We start from the raw sequence: 19,228 nt of genomic DNA, 5'->3' as shown, positions 1-19,228 counted from the left end.
TTAGAGCGTTGAAATATGTCAGCGCCTCAGGCAAGCCGTGCATCTCGCAGGAGAATTTCAAAGAAAGCCTAATGGATTACACTTAAGGGAAAAGTGCCCAAGGTGATTTGTGCCGGGCGCATTTCGTGCAGGATCACACATGTCGGCCATTGGTGAATTTTGTAAACTGGAAGTGCAAACGCAGGCATGCACGCGCCACCGCTGGCTGGCTGGCTGGCTGGCTGGCTGGCTGGCTGGCTGCTTGGCTTTTATTCACTGAGCCGCCAAGTTCCCCGCGAGCCCTGTTCAATATTTCACAAGTAAACAGACTGTAAATAAAGACGCCAGTCATCTCCTGGGCTTTTTGAAAGACGCGGCGGCGCTGGCGATGCATCGATCTCTTTGAAGAGAAAACACGTGGCCATCAAATATTGAAGACGGCGATGGGTGTAAAGCTCCCGCTTTTACCGAGACGCATCTGCCAAAGCCTAACCGTCGAGGAAGAATGCAAGAGGGCGGAATGTATTTTTCATGTGATCCGAGGGTCGTTACGCAGCCAAGTGCATTTGGTGGCGCTCTGAAGCACTGCTGAAGCACTGCTGAAGCGCCATAAAAAAAACTAAAAAAAAAACACCTGCCTGATGGATGAAACCGTGTGAGCGGCGATGGATGGATGGATGGACGGACGGATGGATGGATGGATGGATGGATGGATGGATGGATGGATGGATGGATGGATGGATGGATGGATGGATGTGGATGGAGATGCAAGGATGGATGGATGGAAATGAAGCCAAATGATTGATATTGTTGTATCTATTTTTCTTTTTAGCGGACATCAACGACATGCGCATCTGCTACATCTTGAGGAAAGGCGACGACGCCACCAACGACATCTTCCATTTCTCCATCGAAGACAGCGGTAAGTCGCCATTTTTTTCCCCACTTCCGTCCCCATCCATCGAGGAAACAAAAAAAAACAAAAGGTTTTGTAACAACTTTTTAGTATGGAGATGAGTTAGAGTCACGGCGGCTATTTGTAGGCCGGAAACAAAAGCCCAGGCAAACAATGTATTCCGGTCCTGACCTTGAAACGTCGGAGCGGCCGCGCGCTCTTCGGCACCGAGCTCGAACCGCCGAATAAAGTCCGTGTTAATTTGTGCCGTTGCGTGCGGGTGGAAATCCGCGCTCAGCCGCGCTTCATCATGTTTTTTAATTAAGCGTAAACATTGGCCGCGCAGATGGGAGATTTACATCCAGTTCCTTGAGCCGAGTACGGTCGCGTGGGGAAATAACTACGTGCTGAATCCAAGAACATACATTTTTAATAAGCCGCCTTTACCGGCCGGCCGTGCCGGCTGGCTCGGCCGCTCGCTGCGTTGGCCGCCGCCGCCGTGTGATGAAGGGAACAATTAGAAAAAGGGGGAAGACAACCGAGGCGAGCGCGTTGCCGATTAGCCCGAGTGGCGTGCCCAATGATTTGGGCCCCTCCCTTGTGTCCTTTCCTCAGCCGCAAATGGACAAACTCACTCATAGTGATGAACAGAAAATCTCCTGCAAAAGTTTAAATTGATTTTTTTGTGCCACATTTGCTTGGCTGCCTTTTGTAATTATTCGCTCCATCTCATCAGATATGCTTTTTTTTTTCCACCTAAGCCAATTTGACACAACAGGTAGAACATAACACAGCAACTGTCATGTTTGTCTTGCGTAACGTTGACTTTCCAATTGGGCCGCGACACTGTCTTGCCCTCAAAATGCATTTGAGGTTGCAAAGATAACGCTGAGTTCCAAATGTGTCGTTGTGTGCCTTTGGTAGAATCCATTTGTGGCCGAAAGAAGCGTGGCCAAGCGCTCACAATTAGCTTTACGGTGGCACCTTAATGGCTGCAGATACGTTTTGCGCTGTGACTTGGCCACTCGGACTTAAACGCTGACTCCGCCGCAGCTTATGAGGCCGTGAAGGAACTTATTTTTCCTCCCTTAATAAGATTTACTTGTGCTGGGTGGCTGCCCTGCGTCCCCCAGACGGACGCAGCCTCCAGTATTGAGGTGGGGGAGGTAGGCCCCCCCCCCCATCAGGAAGAAATGACTTTCTGTGCCGCGGCTGTAATAAAGCGTGGCGGTTAGCGGCATGTCGGGATAACTGCCGCCAATGCGCCATCGGAGATGAATTCCAAAATATTTTCGCACGACAGGATCAAAGCGTGCGTTTTTAATAACGTCCCCCGTTGTAAGATGATGACTCAGCTTTGACGCCATGATCAGCCCACATTAGTTGCAGTAGAGGAAAAATAAAAGGCGACAGCACATCGCAAACTGAACTGGACTAATTGACTAAGCGCTGTTTTTGACCTCTCTTCTTCCGAGCTTTCTAATTTCCCGCGGAAAGGGCACAAAATAGAAACTGCTGCTGGCTCAGAATGAAGGTTAGCTTCGCTAGCGAGCCCGAAAATATTCATGCCAGCAGGAAACAACTTTACTCTCAGTAAACAGCTTTTTTTTTTTTTTTTTATTCAAGCCCAAAGAAATGCTTTCAGCCCAGTTTTGGATTATTTTTAATTCCTATATTTTCCCCCTTTTTTTTTAATTAAAATCATTTAAATGTTTGCGACCGCGGCTAGTGTCAACAATTGTAATGCGTCACGGCGGACAGGGATGACCAGCGGTGAGGTTCTTTTTCCACTTGCGACTTGCACTGAACGTTTCCCAAATTCCTTGGCTCGGGTGCACGAGCGTGTCGGGCTGGCTAGCTGGCTCTGCTGTTTTTGTAAAAACATCCCAGCTGGAGGTAGAAGTGATGAAAGGCTGCTTAATGGCTATAAAAGTCTCCTGCTTAGGGAAAGGACTTGTGGTTTCTTGCTGCTTCTGTGCGCCACGTCAAGAGCTCCCCTCCCCCTCCCCTACCCCAAGCATTCAGGTGAGCTTACCTGAATACACACACAAGACCGCAGTGACCCGCTAAAGTGTTTTTGGTCGAGCATTCTGGTCTGCTCTGATCCCGTCAGTCAGCATCCGAGACGCGATACCTGACAGGCGCTTGTTATTCGGCTCTAGACGTGTTAAGGCATCGGCAGGGCGCTCTAGTGGTTAGCACGTCCGCTTTGCAGTTGAGACTTTCTGGGTTTGAATCTCTGCTCCGTCAACTGTGCGTTTCGAACGACCAGTCCATCGGTTGTTCCGGCGTCCAGTAAAGGTCAGGTGGGCTAAGGATGAGCAACTCAATGTAAATTAGCAATAATTTCTACAATAGTGTTCTGTTATGTGTGGTTTATGATCATATTAATAAAATAAAAAATAATTATAATTATTGACAGTCTTGTTGCTGATGCCCTTGTGTAGGTGTACCTAATGAAGTGTCCTCTTAGCTTTCAATCCTCTGAAGCATTTCCCCTCCCGGTGTGAATTTTATGTTTGTAACACCTTGCGCCCCCCACCTGTCGACCCCCCCCAGGTTGGAGGGGATTATCTGCCTCGCCTTAGCGAGTTTAAGCACAGTGGCCTGCTGGGTGGCCAGGAATTTGCTGGTAAATGTGCAAAGCCAGATCGCCTTTCCACTTGTGCGTGTGGCATTGTCAGTGATGATTCTGCGTTTTCTCGGTGCTTTTCGGCCGCTTTTATTAACGATAGTGCTCTCCTTGCCGCTTATCTGGCTGCGTGTGTGACATTGCTCCGTCCTTGGCAACAATGATAGGAATTATAAGAACTGGAGGTGAAAATGACACGTGCGCTTTGCCTTTCTCTGTGGAAACATCTGGTAGATGATTACAGAGCGATTGTTGCGTGACAGCTGCTTTACTTTCTAGAAAGAAAGGATTACAAGCTTGTTAGTTTTGTAGGACACTCGCTCCAGATGCCATCGTGCTCACTTGGACTTTTGTACTTTGCTCACGTTTCCACAGTGGGGCCACACATTTTTTTTTTTTTTTTTTTTTTTTTTTTTTAAGGGGTCTTGTCATTTGATTGATTTTTTTTTTTTTTTTATTCATAGCTTTGAAGTGGTTTCGGTGCAAATATTTAGCGTAGGTAAGCCTTCGTCGGTGTAAGTCGGTAAATACCACAACGCATTGTGTCATGCATGAATGGCTCAAGTTGAATTTGAGTCCACCGCAACCGCTCAGTCATCTTGTCATGGACTGGAAGTTGGTTTGCGAGCACCTCCTCGTTGGCTCAAAACTCGTTTGTTGTCTCAGCAGCTTTTATTAGCGAGCGCGCGCCTTGTTAGCGACTTCATTTTTATTGCACCTTTGATGCACGTGTGATTTGCAGGCTGCTCAAGAAGCTGCTCAGCGGCCGCAGCATGAAAAATGGATCAAGCCCTAACAGACTCCAAACAACGTCATTTCCCTTAGCCCGACATTAAAAGGAGCCTTTTTATGACACCGCCCCCCCCCCCCAGATAATAAGCACATCTTTGCAAGAACTTTATTGCTTGATTATGAATTATCATTCTCAATTTCCATATCTCCTTCTAGCAGATGTCTGATAGTTTTATGATTGCTGTTGCTTCTCTGCTGTTAGCGTTTCATTCATTTTACGGCAGCGGAAATGTTGATGTATCGCAGCCAAGTCACGATGGAGGCATTCGTTTGTTCGTGCTTTTCTGCGTAGCATTGAATTGGTCTTAACATTTAATTAAAAAAAACAAAAAAGAAAGAAATGTCAATCAACAGAAAAGATTTTCAATTTGCCTGAAATAAAAAATGAGTGCCACTGCTATCTTCTGTTCCGGATGTGCAATTACACTTCATGGTCGTTTGACCCAAAAACAAAAATACTCAAATTACCCCTCCGATCGATTCAGAAGTATATTGAATGGTGCTTTGGTGGAAAGATTCACACAATTGCAGCCAGCTTCTCCCCCAAAATAAAGAAAAAATCATCTGTGATCGACTCCGGTTCCCCCGTGACAAGGAGGGCAAAAGCAAAAGTCAAAGTCTGCTTTATTGTCAATTTCTTCACATGTCAAGACATACAAAGAGATCGAAATTGTTAAAAAAGGTAATGAATGCATGGCTAGAAGCACTTGTTCACTCATTGTCAGCGTGGCACGAATGTGAAACAATGACTTGTGACGGCTTTCACCCCGCCGCCCTTTTGAGAGTGGCAATAATTATTGCCATTTTCATTATTTCCTGTGGGGAAAGTCGAAAAAGTCAAATCAGAGGTTGCCTGGCATATTCTTGCTAACTTCTGCTAGCTTTCTGAAGTGGAAATGCAAAATCCCGCCGGCCGGCCGACCGACCGACCGACCGGCCCCCTTCTTCAGCCTTGTCCAAACCGGCCCGGGCTTGTTCCACCGGAAAGAAGGAAGGAAGCAAGGAAGGAAGGCGATGATACGTGTCGTCATAGCCGCCTTAGGATATCGCCCGAGCAGAACTGAGCTTCAGAAAGTGCCGAAAATTCCTTGGTAAAAAGCTCAGACCGAGGGGGAGAGGGAGGGAAGTATGTGGGTGGGTGGGGGGTTGTTATTTGCTTCAAGGACAGCCGGGAGTCTTCAGTCTGTCTGTCTGTCTGTCTGTCTGTCTTCCTGCCATGGCAACAGGATGCAACGTGTTGAGGCAAAGTGAAAAGTTGAAAACAATGCTGGCTCAAGTGTCTTGTGCTTGGGCCACCACCAGGTTGCTTCATGACAGCGTCCAAACCTTCCCAATGTTCATGGGCCGCTTCCATCTATGGAAATCGTCTTAACTAATCATTCACACCTCTTGCGGGAATATTCATTAGTGTCTTGAGAGATGCCCAGAAGAAAAACCACAGTGTGACTCCATGCAGCTGTCTCTCGGAGGCTTTTTCTTCCAATTTGTTGGAAAAGTCCTGAGGATGAAGTGAAACGCTGGACCCGCCTCTTGCCTGCTTGATGACAGGCTGACAACTGCCGTGAACTCGTGGGAGGCTGTGTTTGATCAAGATGTCTGCCAAAGAACCATTAGTATTCATTGTCGACGTAGAAGTTGTTGCGTCAGCGTTGCAAATCTTTTGGGCTGGTTGACTGAGCGAGCGCTTCTGCTTCTGACTTTGCAGGTTCCAATGTTATACAATTAGGGACACAAGTTATATGGCTTTCTTGAATATTAATGACATTTATTATATTTTTATTTATTATTATTATTTTAAATTATACATTGAATATGAATTATAATTCCAGTCTGAACCTGTTATGAATGAATAAAACATTGCCAACATGCAGTAAACACACCGCATCCACGGCGAGGCGGGCCGCCCTCATCTATAACCTGATGAAATGTGAAGTTGAATTGAAAAAGGCCTCGCATTTCACGCCGCGCTCTGCTTTCATGAGCGGCAGAGAAGGCACCCCATCCAAACGTGCGCCGCTTTGACCACGAGGTCGAATCCTCGCCGTCGGGTCGCTCTTATCTCATAAAAGGTGTTGATGACAGCCTTTGAGGGAGGGATCCGCCACGCTGACGGGAAATCGGCTCGCTGGTGGAGACGTGGGAGGTGAAGTTTGGAGGAGATGAAAGATAGACGTGTTTCGTCGCTGGTAGTTTTTTTTTTCCCCCCCAATCGAGGAGCCTCTTCCTGTCACCTGTCGGGACGGCGCCGACGTGCTGATGGAGGATCAGACAAGTAGCGGAGGCCTGCGGGGATCCTCATCCTCATCTGGATGCGTTTGATGGCTCGCCGCCGCCGCCGCCGCTTTCATTACCTGTGCATGAGTTTAAAAAAAAAAAGGCTGTGGGCTTGTTCGCGCGTCCCACTTCTTGTCTATAAATATGCGACAGCCTCAAAACCGTTGGTAGAATCGTTAACGCGGGCGAAGATTTTTTTCCCAAAAAACTGCCGAGAACGAGCGGCGCCGAGGAAAGCGAGTCAGGTTTTGTGCGTCGGCCCGCAAATAATATCTGGCGTTTTAAAAAACAGATGGCAACAAAGCGCCGTCTCCGAATCTCCTCTTAACCTGCGTGACGTGCTTGCTTTGCCAATTACCAAGCAGCCTTGACGGAGCTTAAAAACAGATTACACCCAGCCGTCACTCAGCGGAATGCAACATTTCGCAAAAGTTCAACTGCTCACAAAAGCAGCGGGGGGGAGAAAAAAAAAAAAAAAAAACACTTCTTACCAATCCTGTATTTGTTCATATTTGTTCGGCACAAGTCTACTTCCTGGCTCAAGACGATCCCCGCCCCCTCCCCTCATGAAAATGAATCAGAAATAGCATCTCAAAGTGCCCTGTTTGTGGCCCCCCAAAGCTCAGATGAGGTCGGGCATTTTCGTAGTAAGATGGCCGCCGGCCACACTTGGCCCGCTCTTTGTTTTTGCAGCAGCTCGCTGCCGCTCGCTTTCTCTTTGCTTTCCATTTCTGTCTGGGAAGACTTCCCCGTGCTTTTCCCGCGTTGTATTTTCATGGAAAGCGTGACATTTTTGGGGGTGTCCCCAAACTTCAAGCAGTAATTTGATTCATGTGAACTCAAAGTCCTCTTTTCAAGTTGAACAAACAAAAGTATGGCATCTTTTAAAAATCTCAATTCCTTTCAATTATTCCAAACAAATTAAGCGAGCATGAGGCAAGAGTTCAGCGTCCAACTGCCCCCCACCCCACCCGAGCCCCCCCTCCCTTAGGTTTGAAATCAACTCAACCGTGTCTGGGCTCTTTCAACTTCTCATGGTGAGCAGTTAAAAATTAGCCTGCCAGGATTACAAAAAAAATTCTTGAAATGAGGAATGCATTGCTTCATTTGATCATAATAAATGTAAGGGGGCGGGGGGCTCCAGTCAAAGTTTTTTTTTTTCTTTCCACAATCTGCTTTCTGGTCTTGGCATTTGCAGACATGGAAAAAAAAAAAAAAAAAATTGCAGCAGCAGGTTTGTGCCAACAAAGTGCTTGCGTTTTCCTCCGAGTCGTCACCTGGAGCCGTTTTAATGAGAGCGTTATTGTCGTGCCATACTAACAAGCTTATCAGCGGCCAATGAGCCGGAAAGGTTCTGTCTGAGCGGGACCGCTCGGTTCCGCTCGCCCCGAGTGGAGGGGGGGGGGGGGGCACGTATTTAATTTGCACCTTGAAAGAGGGGGAGGGCGCGTGAGATCCAATTTCCCAGATAAGGCAAGAACGTCTGCACGCCCCTCACGTTCCACGCCGAGCTTTTGTTCTGGCCCAAAATCCCATCCGGCACTTTTTTCAATGCGAAACTGATCTCATTCTTGGTTCCTAGGGGCTTCCGCCGGCCGTCCCCCAGCGTGAGATCTTTTGGCTTGTATTGTATGACACGGAAGGAGAAAGAGCGGCTTTTTTGGAAACCCTTGACTTGAACGTTGCACGGTGTTGATCACGCTGCTCTTTGAAGCGGCCACACTTCCCTTGGAAGTTAGCAAACAGCGTGTGAAGGCTGGCTACCCCAAAAAAAAAAACAAGCACTGACTTTGGCGGGAACTCTATCAATCATTCTGCCTTTCCATTTTCTAACATGAATGTTTGGCCTCGGGCTGAAGCTTTTCCCAACCTGGACTTTGTTCCAAATCATCTTTTGGAGATGCTCCTCCCTTCTCATTTGCGAGGCGAGGCGAGGCGAGGCGGCCGTCTTATCTTGAGCAAGCAGCAGCTTTGTGTTCCAATCCAAGGCCTCCTTTCAGCGTGCTCAAACAAAGAGTCGTGGAACAGCGCTTTACCTTTTCAGGCGGGACTCGTCGCTCCTTCCACCTTTTCGCCCGCCTCAATTCGCAAAGCCGCCGTTCTACATTTCAAGCCCGGTGTGATTAGTATGGCGCTGGCGAGGCCCGCGCTGCACTTTTATATTCAAAGGCTTCACATGGGCAAACAGTCGGCCATTATTTGCTCTGACAAGAGAGCAAATACGGCCCATTCGGGGGGTCAAGGAAAAAGCGGGCCCCCCCGCCGCCGTCTCGCTCGAGTCCCGCCGAGCTCGCTCCTTGTGCTGCTTTGTTTTCTCTTGTCGCTCCTTGTCTTTGCTTTTCGATTCCTTCAGCGTGGAAGTCCATTCACAGGCAATTCGGTGAAATCGCTTTTTGGGTGGGGGAGGGGGCAGGGCGCCGGGCTCCCCCAAGCTTATTAGCTGAGTCAGGAAGTGATTTCCTTTGTGTTTTTAACAATGAGGACGACTGAAGATTGACTTCCAAATGATGAAGAGAAGATCGAAAAGTCGAGGCCACCCCACGAACCGTATCAGTTCAACAGTCAACAACATTTGAACATTTCACAAACTTGCAAGCAGCTAAGTGATCAATGTGCTCACTTTCACGGCGACACGGGGGATTAGGATACGTTTTAATTTCTCGCTTATTATCCCGCCAAACTGGAGTTTCTGCAGTCTTGATGCGGCGCGAATACAAATGATTCAAAGGTGCCTTCAGAAATCCACGCTGACAATTTGATCTTTGCGCTTGCTAAACGGGGATTAGCCGCGACTTGACGCTAACCTAAAAGCAGGATCATCGTTTGAAATGAGTCCGCTCATATCTGAAGCCAACGCTCTCTAACGATGCGCTCGTCATAGGGCTCCACTCCTCAGCTCTCCGACTTGGAGAGGAACATCTTGTGCTCCTGCCGGAAACATGGGTCGCTGTGAATTATTCCTCCCAACTATCGCTCGCAGGCGGCGCGGCGCGGCGCGGCGCGGCACGGCACGGCACGTGTGGGATCAAGCGTGAAATCCTCACGAGCTCGGAGAACATCTTTACGCTGTTCTCGTGTCTGTCGCGGCTCTTCTCGGGTTTCCTCAACGACCTGAAAAACAGCCTGAGAACTTTCCCGAGTTTTATGTCGTGCCAGTTCCACGAGAAGACAAATGAGGCCGTTCGGAGGCAACAAGCCAAGTGCCAGGACGGGTCGACCTTTCCCCGTACAGTATTTCTTTTGCCTTTAAAGTCTCCTGGGACACACATAAAGGAGAGCCGTTTGAAATAAGAGCCTTGGGAATTTCCTCCAGACTGCTGTGCTCAGTCAAGGGCTTCAACTTTGGGATCCTGGAGGGAAAAAAAAAAAAGCAGGCATTGCGAGAATCTTGTGCAGCTTAGTGGTTGCCAGCTTTAATTGCAAAATGAAAATATAAATAAAAACTTGAACATAATAGAGCTCTTTTGGGAGAACATTCATTGCAGTGCAAATGCTCCAGGTGAAAGCAGGCTGCATTAAAAAAAAATAATAATAATAATTATACCTCTCCCATATGCATTTAAATGTACTAAAACATGTATTTTAACAATGTTGTAATCCTATTTGAATGTACAAAAAAGTTTGGGCTCAAATACTCACGTGAGTGTCTGAATGTGAGCTGTGGCCAACAGCAGCTCAAGTGTTATATCGACGCATCTCGACAGACAATTCTCGCAGGCATGTATTCTTTATCCTCTGCAAACCGAGCGCGCCTCATGCCAGACTGGGCACCAAAACAGATCCCCGTATTGTGCTTGTGATTTATCTGATCCTTCTCTCATTCTTCTCATGTACGCAGAGGCCAAGCACCTCCATTGAGGCTCCTCACATGTTAATCTCCCCGCTGAGCGCAAAGCCCGATTCACCCCGAGCCCGGCGGTGGGCGCGACTCCCTGACCCGACCCCGGCCTTTCGTTCCGAGGCGCCTTTGGCCTTCCTCTCAGGCACCTCCGGGGCGGCCTCGGAACGAGCTGATCGGTACGGGGCGCTCCCTGCCTTTGCGGCACGCCAGAAAAGGGGCTGTGTGAAATGATTGCGGCTCTAAATCTTTTTCCACTCGCCTCTCATTAGCGCTGATACAAGGCTTAGGCTGATTCGACCATATAGCTCACTGGCTTTTTTTTTTCCTTCTACAGGATTATCTTATCCCGCTCCACCTTAATTGGAGCGCCGAAAGGCACGCGCGCGCCGTCTGGCTCTTTATTGAATCTAAACATTCCATCAAAATATAGCCTAGGCTGGGATTAGCGGCCGCTGTTTCGGATTGGAATTTAGTCGTACTATTATTACTTCATGTTATGATAAAGGTTGAAAAGAAAATCTCCTGACCGCCATATGTGAAGATTTAGTCAATGAAAGCAAAAGTACGGCACCTGTATGAGCTTTGTGCATTCACTTGTGCTGCTGCTGCGCTATTTTTCGTGGAGTCATAAAGCCCAGCAATCCTCATTGCCCTCCTGCTGCCTTTTTTCATGACTGAGCCTCGCAATGATGATTAAACTTTGACTTCATGCTCCGCCCACATTAAACGAGCCTCAGATCCTTGTCCGTTTCGCATCCATGCCTCTGATTTGCTGCTTTTCTTACGTCTGCTAGCAAATTTGTGTGAGAACAGGCTGACATCGGGATTGCGGTGAGAGTCACGTGACTTGGCACTCGCCGCGCTGCGGCTTTGGCACGGAGGCGTGGCAACATCTTTTGTCAGCCCGCAATCACGACCCATTTGTTCGGAGGGGCCCGAGCCGACCCCCCACGTCAACGACAACGTTCCCCTTCGTCGCCGGGATGTTTACACTCATCTGTCAGCGCCGCGCTCGACTATTTATCGCCTGTCGCGGAAACTTTAAGCGCGCAAACGCATTGTGAAGGTATTTTTAGATGTATTGTGTCCGTTGGGCCGCATCCCAATTTATCCGGCCTCATTAGCCCGCCTGGCCGGCTCGGACGACGGGTCCGCCGGGGATGCTCGACCGTGACCAAATAAGGACCGTCTACTAAAGGGGAGGGGCCGAGCGGGGGGCACCGAGCTGGCACGGCCCCGGGGCCCCGCATTCCTTGGCCCGCTCTCTAAAGGATTCTGTCGCTCGTCATCCGCCCACCGTGTTAGTGCACGGAGTTCACGCTCGGCACTTTTGTGCTCGGGGCTTTTAGCAACAAGGCAGATTAAGGTGAAGGTTTGTTCCCCAGTGGTTAAAAAATAGTATCAAACTGAATGCAATCATCCCTCCACGTTTTTTCTTTTTAAGAGCAGGGGTGTGTAGACTTTTGTCACCCACCTCATGTCGTCATTGCTTCAAAGAAACAGCGAGACCTCCGCAAAAGTGCCTCTCTTTTTTTTTTTTTTTTTTGCTGAGTGTGCCATTTCGAAGAAGCCCGTGAATCAAAGTTATGAGCGCGGCTTTTGCGTGTGAATTTTGTCAAATAGCGTGTGGTACAAATGAAGGTACCCGCTGTGAGATTTGCATTAACGGCAGGTGAGGTCATGCGGGTTTTGCCTCAGCCTACGCTTGAAATGCAAATATGGCTGACAAAGCGCTGGTGAAAGATTAACGCTCAGAGAGACGGTCGGGGTGGCCGCTTCAAGACTGTTTATCTTCTTTGGAGAGAAATCCGGAGGACGATGGTGTTCTCCCCACTTACCGAACTTACAATCTAAACTCAAAGTTAATGTTTGCTCATCTACTGAGTCAACATAAATGATTTGCTCCCAGAAGGCCCGAAAGAGCGACTTTTTTGTACGTTGCCATTCATCTCCTTTATTAGCTTAGCGAGCTATTTGCAATGTACTCACATTTGAGCTAATGTGAGCTCTTCTATTTGATCAACGTGGCCTTAAAAAGGCTCGTAAAAAGTCTTTCTCGACTTCCTTCTCCGTGAGTGAAATGGGACGTCTGCGCTTTTTCCACGACCTCGGCTTCCTTCGCGACTCAGCGATCAAATCGGCGGCCTGCGTCGCCCGCTAACGTTAATCCACCGAGGCGGGGGTCCTGTCGTACCCGGGTCACGGAACGCACAGGAAGCCAGCCGCCAGTGAGTTTAAGCCTCTGCAAAGTTTGCCTTTGTTCATGACAAGCTACTGAACTCATCCTGCACCGTAATAGCAACGCATCAAGCCAGAGGCCTTGTTTATCCGTGTCGAAGCGCATTACAGGGGGAGTGGAGCAAAAAAAAAAACAGCCATAGGCATGAATTTAGATGCATTTTGATGATGGTGGCTGGGCAGAAAGACAGAAAGGCCCCGCTTGTGACAGCTGAGGACCCGATGAACCGGACTGTTCATAATAGCGGTGGGTCATTTGATGGCTGAGCGGACATAGAAAAAAGCCATCAAGAAAATACAAAGCTCTATCCAATATGATTATTCTTCGATCCCTCAAGTTGAAGTCCCATTCACCGTCTTTGACGTGATGATTTGCTAACTGCGATGATGTCAGCGAAGGCCATTCTTCTCCTCCTTTAGAGAGAACGATGCCATCGGCAGAAAGGTGAAGCCAGACTTGTATTAGCGGGCCATCGATCGTCTCGGGCTCACAGAAGAGATCGTAGTAAATTGTTGAAAGGGAAAATTCGTCACGCCCTCGCTAGCCTTTTGGTCTAATTAAAACTCTTTGCCGTCTTTATCTGCCCGATGAATTAGCGTTAGTGTAGCATTAGCGTCATTAGCGTCTGAGAACAGTAGGACGACTGGGTGCCATTTTGAAAGCGGCTTCTAAAGGCCAGGATGAATGGAAGCAGTCTGGATGGCAAACCCACACCTTTTTTTTTTATTATAATTACAAGCCAAGCAGTCGGATCCTACCGATCCCCGGCCCTTCATACTTCCCACAAGAGCTTGATCGTGGGAAGCTTCCTCCGACCTCCCAGAAACTTAGGTTTAATGAAGGCTAAATTCTCCAGTGGGTTAAATGTGAGTGTGACTGCTTTTGCCGTGATGAGCATCAGCGCATCAAACAGTCTTTGAGGAGTTCCTTTGCTTTTTGCAGGTGGCAACAAACTGAGGAACCAGCAGTTCCGCCTCAACTGGGCTTGGATCTCATTGGAGAGGAAGCACTATGTGGTGGACGAGGAGCTCAAGTTCCTGGAGGTGGTCCTCAAGCGTCGAGGCTACCTGGGCGAGACCTCCTTCGTTAGTAAGTCCAAAGTCGGTTCGCTTGTTGCTTGAGTTGTATGTCGCTGACATATAGATGAGCAAATCATTTTTTAATTGTGGCCACAATGCACATTAGAACCTGTTGGGGTCGTTTGCCTTTGCCTTTTATGAGCAAAAACCATACCATCAGACTGGATCAACAACAATCCATAGATAAAAGCTACAGAATTAATTAAAAGAGAAAGAAGTTCCTTTGAACTAAACCGAGTACTTTTTCAGGTGCGAGGGAGCTCTCCTCGTAGTTAGTGAGATAAGAAAGGAAGGGAGTTAAAGGAATTCTTTGGAGCTAGCTTCGTTGAACTAAGGGACTCCAACTCTGTAAATTACGAGGCACTCGGTCAGGCCGATCATCTAATTATTCCAACACATACAGCGACCTCTAACCCCTCTCCCATTTACCGTTCGGATGCACGACAGCGCTCGGTGCACATCCCTACAAGAGGTCACCTGCAATTGGTGTCACCGCGTCCAACGACGCAGCGAGCAATTTAACGACCGCGACTAAACAAACAACAAGCTGTCCGAGACAATCGGAGTCGCTTTTATAAACTCGATTAACGGCGGAGGGGCGCCGCTGTTTTTGTTGTCTTTTTTGGTGTCACCATTAAGGATCTAAAACGCAAAGGGATCATTAACATGACGTGATGTGAAAGGTCAGATCCCGTGGCATCATTAGCAGCCTCCCTCCCTCCCTCCTCCGTCCGTCCGTCGAGACCTCACGCTAATGCATCAACGCAGGAGGCGATATGCAAATTTCTCACCTTTGTTCAGCTTGGCGCTCGCCTCAGTTGCCATTTGAAATAAAACGCAACTGTCGCTGCGTGGATCACTAAAAAAAATGTGTCGGGAGATTGAGCTGACAGTAAGGTGTGAATACGGGGGTGTGAAATTGAAAAAGCTTCTTTCTAATTACGGACAAGGCAAAAATGAAAAGGAATGTTAACACAGAAAATACTGTGTGATCATCCCCGTGTGCTAGCCTCACAAATTGAAGCTAAACAAGAATGTGTATTTAAAGAACGTGGGCGGAAATTCTAATTGTTTTGATTATGCGGAGCAAAGCTTGCTGTTTTATTCATGCTTGCGTTGTAAATGAAAGAAATTCCTCTTTCAACTAATAACAGGGAGGCTGCCACTTGCACTCAAATATGGAGACATTTCTCCAAATCAGAGCTTGGATGAAACAACCTAGGTGTCTCTGAATCTGAATTTATTTCTGTTATAAATATAGCCATGTGTCCTGATATCTTTGTCTGTGTATAATGTAGAGTACGCTACACGAGTGACTTTTTTCATCAGCCATCCAAAGTAACAATCAAGTCAGACACAATTGGGATTGGAGTTCCTCAGGGAACAATTTCAGGTCCACTATTTTTCTTTCAAACGTGAACACACGGCAAAGCGTTTTAGAAAGTTGTCGCAAAAGTAGCGAGGCCGTTATAGCGGCAAAGGGCTAACCTTTTTTCATTTTCACATCCCGTTGATGGACTGTGTCTTAATACTTTTTTTTTTTTTGTCCACGTGGCGTACGAGCCCTTTGCGGTCCGCAGCTCTCGTCAGATCAATGAAGAGTGAACGAGAACAAGTGAGAACAATAAAACCGCCGCCCGGTGATGGAAAGATCAGCAACGTTGAAATCGGATAAGTCCAACAATTTTGTCCTTACAAGCCCCTCAACAGCCATACAACCTTTTATGTTGTACATTGCTCACAAAATTGAGCGCAGCCTTACATTACCCCAGAGTGTGTTTGGCCATAAAGAAAATAACACGTATTTTTCAAAACAAAAGGTCAAACATTTGCCAACGTGAGGAAACGATCAAATATTTTTTAGTTTGAACTCCATTTCACCGCTTGTACAAACAAACACGCTGCCGCCGGCAATAATTACCCTCATCGTTTAGTGTAAATGGCCAACACGGCTAATTAGCCCGCCTGGCAAAAATGCAGCCACGTGAGTTTTGATAGGCGGGCTCACATTTTCCTTGGAGTTTCTGAGTCACCGCAACCATGCAAGTTTTGGGATGAATTCATTCTCCTTGCCAAGTTAGCAGACTCAACCCCCCTTACACCGCCGAGGGGGATGCTAAGATGAACCATCTTATCTCAGTTTGGCTGTGCTGGAGCTTCTTTCCCTCCCGTCTCTACTTACATATCAAAGTCCTCGCTTTCATTTCAAAGAGCAGGTGAATAAATCAGTTATAGTCGCCCAAAGAGTCAAACGTATGCATTTCGTGTATGCAGCCTGAGCATCTTTCTTCTACAAGAGGAATTATTTAACCTTTTCCTTCCGCTGACAATTGATTGAGGAAGGAACCAGCACCGACCGGCGTTCCCTCCTAGTAAAATGGTTCTTGGGTCAATGAAATTGCCTTGAACCTTTAAACATGATCCAAAAGCCAGCAAATTTAGTGGAGTCATCTTTCACAATTTGGCCTCGTATTTTTAACCAAGCCTTTTTTTGGGGTGGGGGGGGGAATGAGCCAATTAGCGTCAACGTTGACCATATGGACAACGCTACAGATTTTGGACTTTGGGTCCAGGCATATAACCAGAGTCAAGTTTTGCATACTTGAATCCAAGAGGTTTGATTCCGCAACATTTTGAAATGTTTATTTTGAAATAGGGTACGCTTTCTGGAAATTGGGTCACTGGTACCACCAATGGGAAAAAAGACATACTACCTCGCCGTGACATGACTCCAAATGCTCAGATTCCCTTTGAATGATTCTAAGCTGTCAGTTTACAAACTCCCAACGACAAAAGTATTGGGACAGCGACGCATGCATGAAAATATCTGTAGACCAGTGAAGTTCAAGCTCTACTTTGGTAGTTGTTTTTGTCAGCCCTGCGGCGGGCGGGTTGCCTTGTTTGCTGCCAAAGCCCGCCCGCCACATGTCGTGCGGTCAGTTCCAGGACACAACAAAGTTGACATTTTACGGGCCTCGGCTCTCCCGCCGCCAGCAGCGACAGTCAAACGCTGAAGGTCAAAGACGGGCTGAGGAGATAGATAATTGGCTTCAGCTCGGCCATAACCAGTCGAGACACGTAGCTTGGGACCCAAAACGGACCAGAAATCACCACCGATGGAGGCGCCCGGGCTTCGCCTGGTTTTATTGATGAGTTTGTTTATGGCGAGTCGAGCTGGCGTTTTTATACGTGTGAGAGATATCGTTGCCAATGAAGTCATGAGTCTTGTCATGATAACTTTTTGTTTGCGTCCTCCGCAAAGGCATCGGCACCAAGGACGGAACGGCGCTCAAGGACAAAGATTTCCGCGGCAAATCTCAGAAGCAGGTGCAGTTCAACCCGGGTCAGACCTCCGCCACCTGGAAGGTGCGCATCCTGCCAGATAGCGAGTACGAGGTGTCCGAGACCTTCCAGATCGTTCTCTCCGAACCTGTGATGGCCGTCCTCGAATCCCCGGAGGCCGCCAGCGTGGAGATCGTGGACCCTGCTGACGGTCAGTTGCTGTTTTTTGGGTTTTTTTTCCCTCTTGTAAATACCACGGCGTTAGCGCCAGGAAGCAGAGTGTGCGGGTGTTCCTAATAAAGTGGCGGCTTTTCAATCCGAGATATTCATCCTGAAGTGGAAAGCCATTTTCAACCACTTAGCGCTGAAGTGTTTCAGGTCAAATGCATCGGGAGCAGGTAGCACGACCTCACCACTTTCAATCACGGCATCTCCGGCGTCCTCCGTTGAATGCGACGTGGCCATGAACAAACGACGCACTTGGAAGCGAGTGAAAATTATCCACGAGAGTGCGCGTGGCTTCTCCGAGGGAGGGGGCTTTCTGCGGCTAAATAACTCAAGCCAAAGGAATAACAAAAGGATTTTATGCAAAGGATGGGATAGAGACTAAGTAGCGAAGTCTTCAAAGTGGGTGACGACTCAAGGAGCATCCTGACTTTGTCCAAGGATTTTAACTTAAGCTTCCCAAAAACTGGGATTAACCTCAAAAAAAAAATTTCCTCCGGCAAACTGAGGTCTCTCGGAATCTCAGAAAAAGTAACACAGTAGTGTATTAAATGGGCGACAGCTGCAAAAAGAGAGAGGAGTAACTGGTCGAGTTGAGTCACAAGGTGCGCTTTCCAAGACTTCAATGGCAATTTTTCCGGAACCTGTATTTTGCGGCCTTGGCCCTTTGAAAAGCTCCGCGGCGTCACAAACCAGCCTTTGTCAGCCGGTCAAGTGAGTTCTTTTGACTTAGATGCCCTTCCCGCTGCATTACAGTTAGCCAAACAAGCTAACAGCCAAACTTCAAATTTCTTTTTGTAACGGCCGCTTCAAACCACCGGGAAGAATAGGAGGTAAAATCCGGCGCCACTTTTGGAGCCACAGTCGTGGAAAAGATATGAAAGAGACGCGCAACAATAACAAGTGAACATTGCTTCTGTAAACAGTTGCGCCGCCGCCGCCTCATATACACGAGTGCTGAGGTGCGGAAAAGTGCAGCCGGCGTATAAATATGGATAAGCAAGTCTCCTGGGACTTTGCCGGCTGGATTGGCTGTCAACAATTTATGCAAATGAGCATGTTCACTTGCTAGTTTGCTCGGCCAAACATCTCTGGTGGACAATCACCCCACGACACGCCAACACGGATTCGTTGTCACCTTTTGCGTTTTTTGACGTGTTTTGGCAGCTCAAGGAATGAAAAAAAAAAAAGAAAAGGCTTTCTCCTCTTTCTTTTGCTGCGCCCAGAGGTTTTGTGTCTTGTCAAGGTCCCGTTCACGAGCGCAATGACGACTGAAGCCCGCACAAAAGAGAAGCCGCGCCGCAGTCGAGAGAAGTCGGCAATTGTGATTGGCGTGCTTAATGAAAACGTGAGCTTTGTTTAGTTTTACAATGTTTGTAATTAACCGTCTGCAGGAGAAACAAAGATAAACACATTACAGCAACTGATGACACACACACACATATATATTATATATATATTATATATACACACACATATATATAATCGAGTGTAAGTTTCTAGCGCGAATGAAATTGAATCACAAAGTGTTCCTTTTCCTTTAATGCCGGTCGTGCATGACGGAGTAAAATGTTCCTATGACAGAGCATCCATTGATGTGTAAACTCCACGTTTTGCATTTAAATGATTTAAATCGTTCATTGCACTTCTCCTTCACTTCATCCCGCTCAAACGGAATATATCAAGGGACGGGTTGAATTTCCTAACCCTTCATTTTCTGCCCGTCGTTCCCCTTCAGAGTCGTCCGTGTTCATTCCGGCAGCCGCGTACGACATCGAGGAGGACGTCGGCGAGCTGATGGTGCCGGTGAGGCGTAGCGGCGACGTGGGCCAGGAGCTCATGGTGGTCTGCTTCACTCAGCAAGGTAAACGAAATTGAGTGCCGGATGAGGTTTCACTCGAATGACTTTTTTTTTCGCCGTGCGTATGACTTCCTCGACTAATTCAACAAAGAAAACCTCCGTTTTTATAAATCATTTAATATTCTATGT

The 19,228-nt window shown here is 47.7% G+C and overlaps 1 protein-coding gene across 1 annotated transcript in view; it reads left to right on the top strand.

The window, feature by feature from the left end:
* frem2b (FRAS1 related extracellular matrix 2b) overlaps positions 1-19,228 on the top strand; it is a 40,233-nt gene that overhangs the window by 5,444 nt on the left and 15,561 nt on the right. The window contains exons 2-5 of the mRNA XM_049726661.1: positions 812-901; positions 13,595-13,741; positions 16,994-17,224; positions 18,977-19,102. Coding sequence (XP_049582618.1) covers positions 812-901; positions 13,595-13,741; positions 16,994-17,224; positions 18,977-19,102 — 594 coding nt within the window. The remainder of the gene's footprint in view (positions 1-811; positions 902-13,594; positions 13,742-16,993; positions 17,225-18,976; positions 19,103-19,228) is intronic.

Source organism: Syngnathus scovelli, chromosome 7, assembly GCF_024217435.2.
Source record: "Syngnathus scovelli strain Florida chromosome 7, RoL_Ssco_1.2, whole genome shotgun sequence".
Taxonomy (NCBI): Eukaryota; Metazoa; Chordata; class Actinopteri; order Syngnathiformes; family Syngnathidae; genus Syngnathus; species Syngnathus scovelli.
This window is presented reverse-complemented; position numbering and strand designations above follow the sequence as displayed.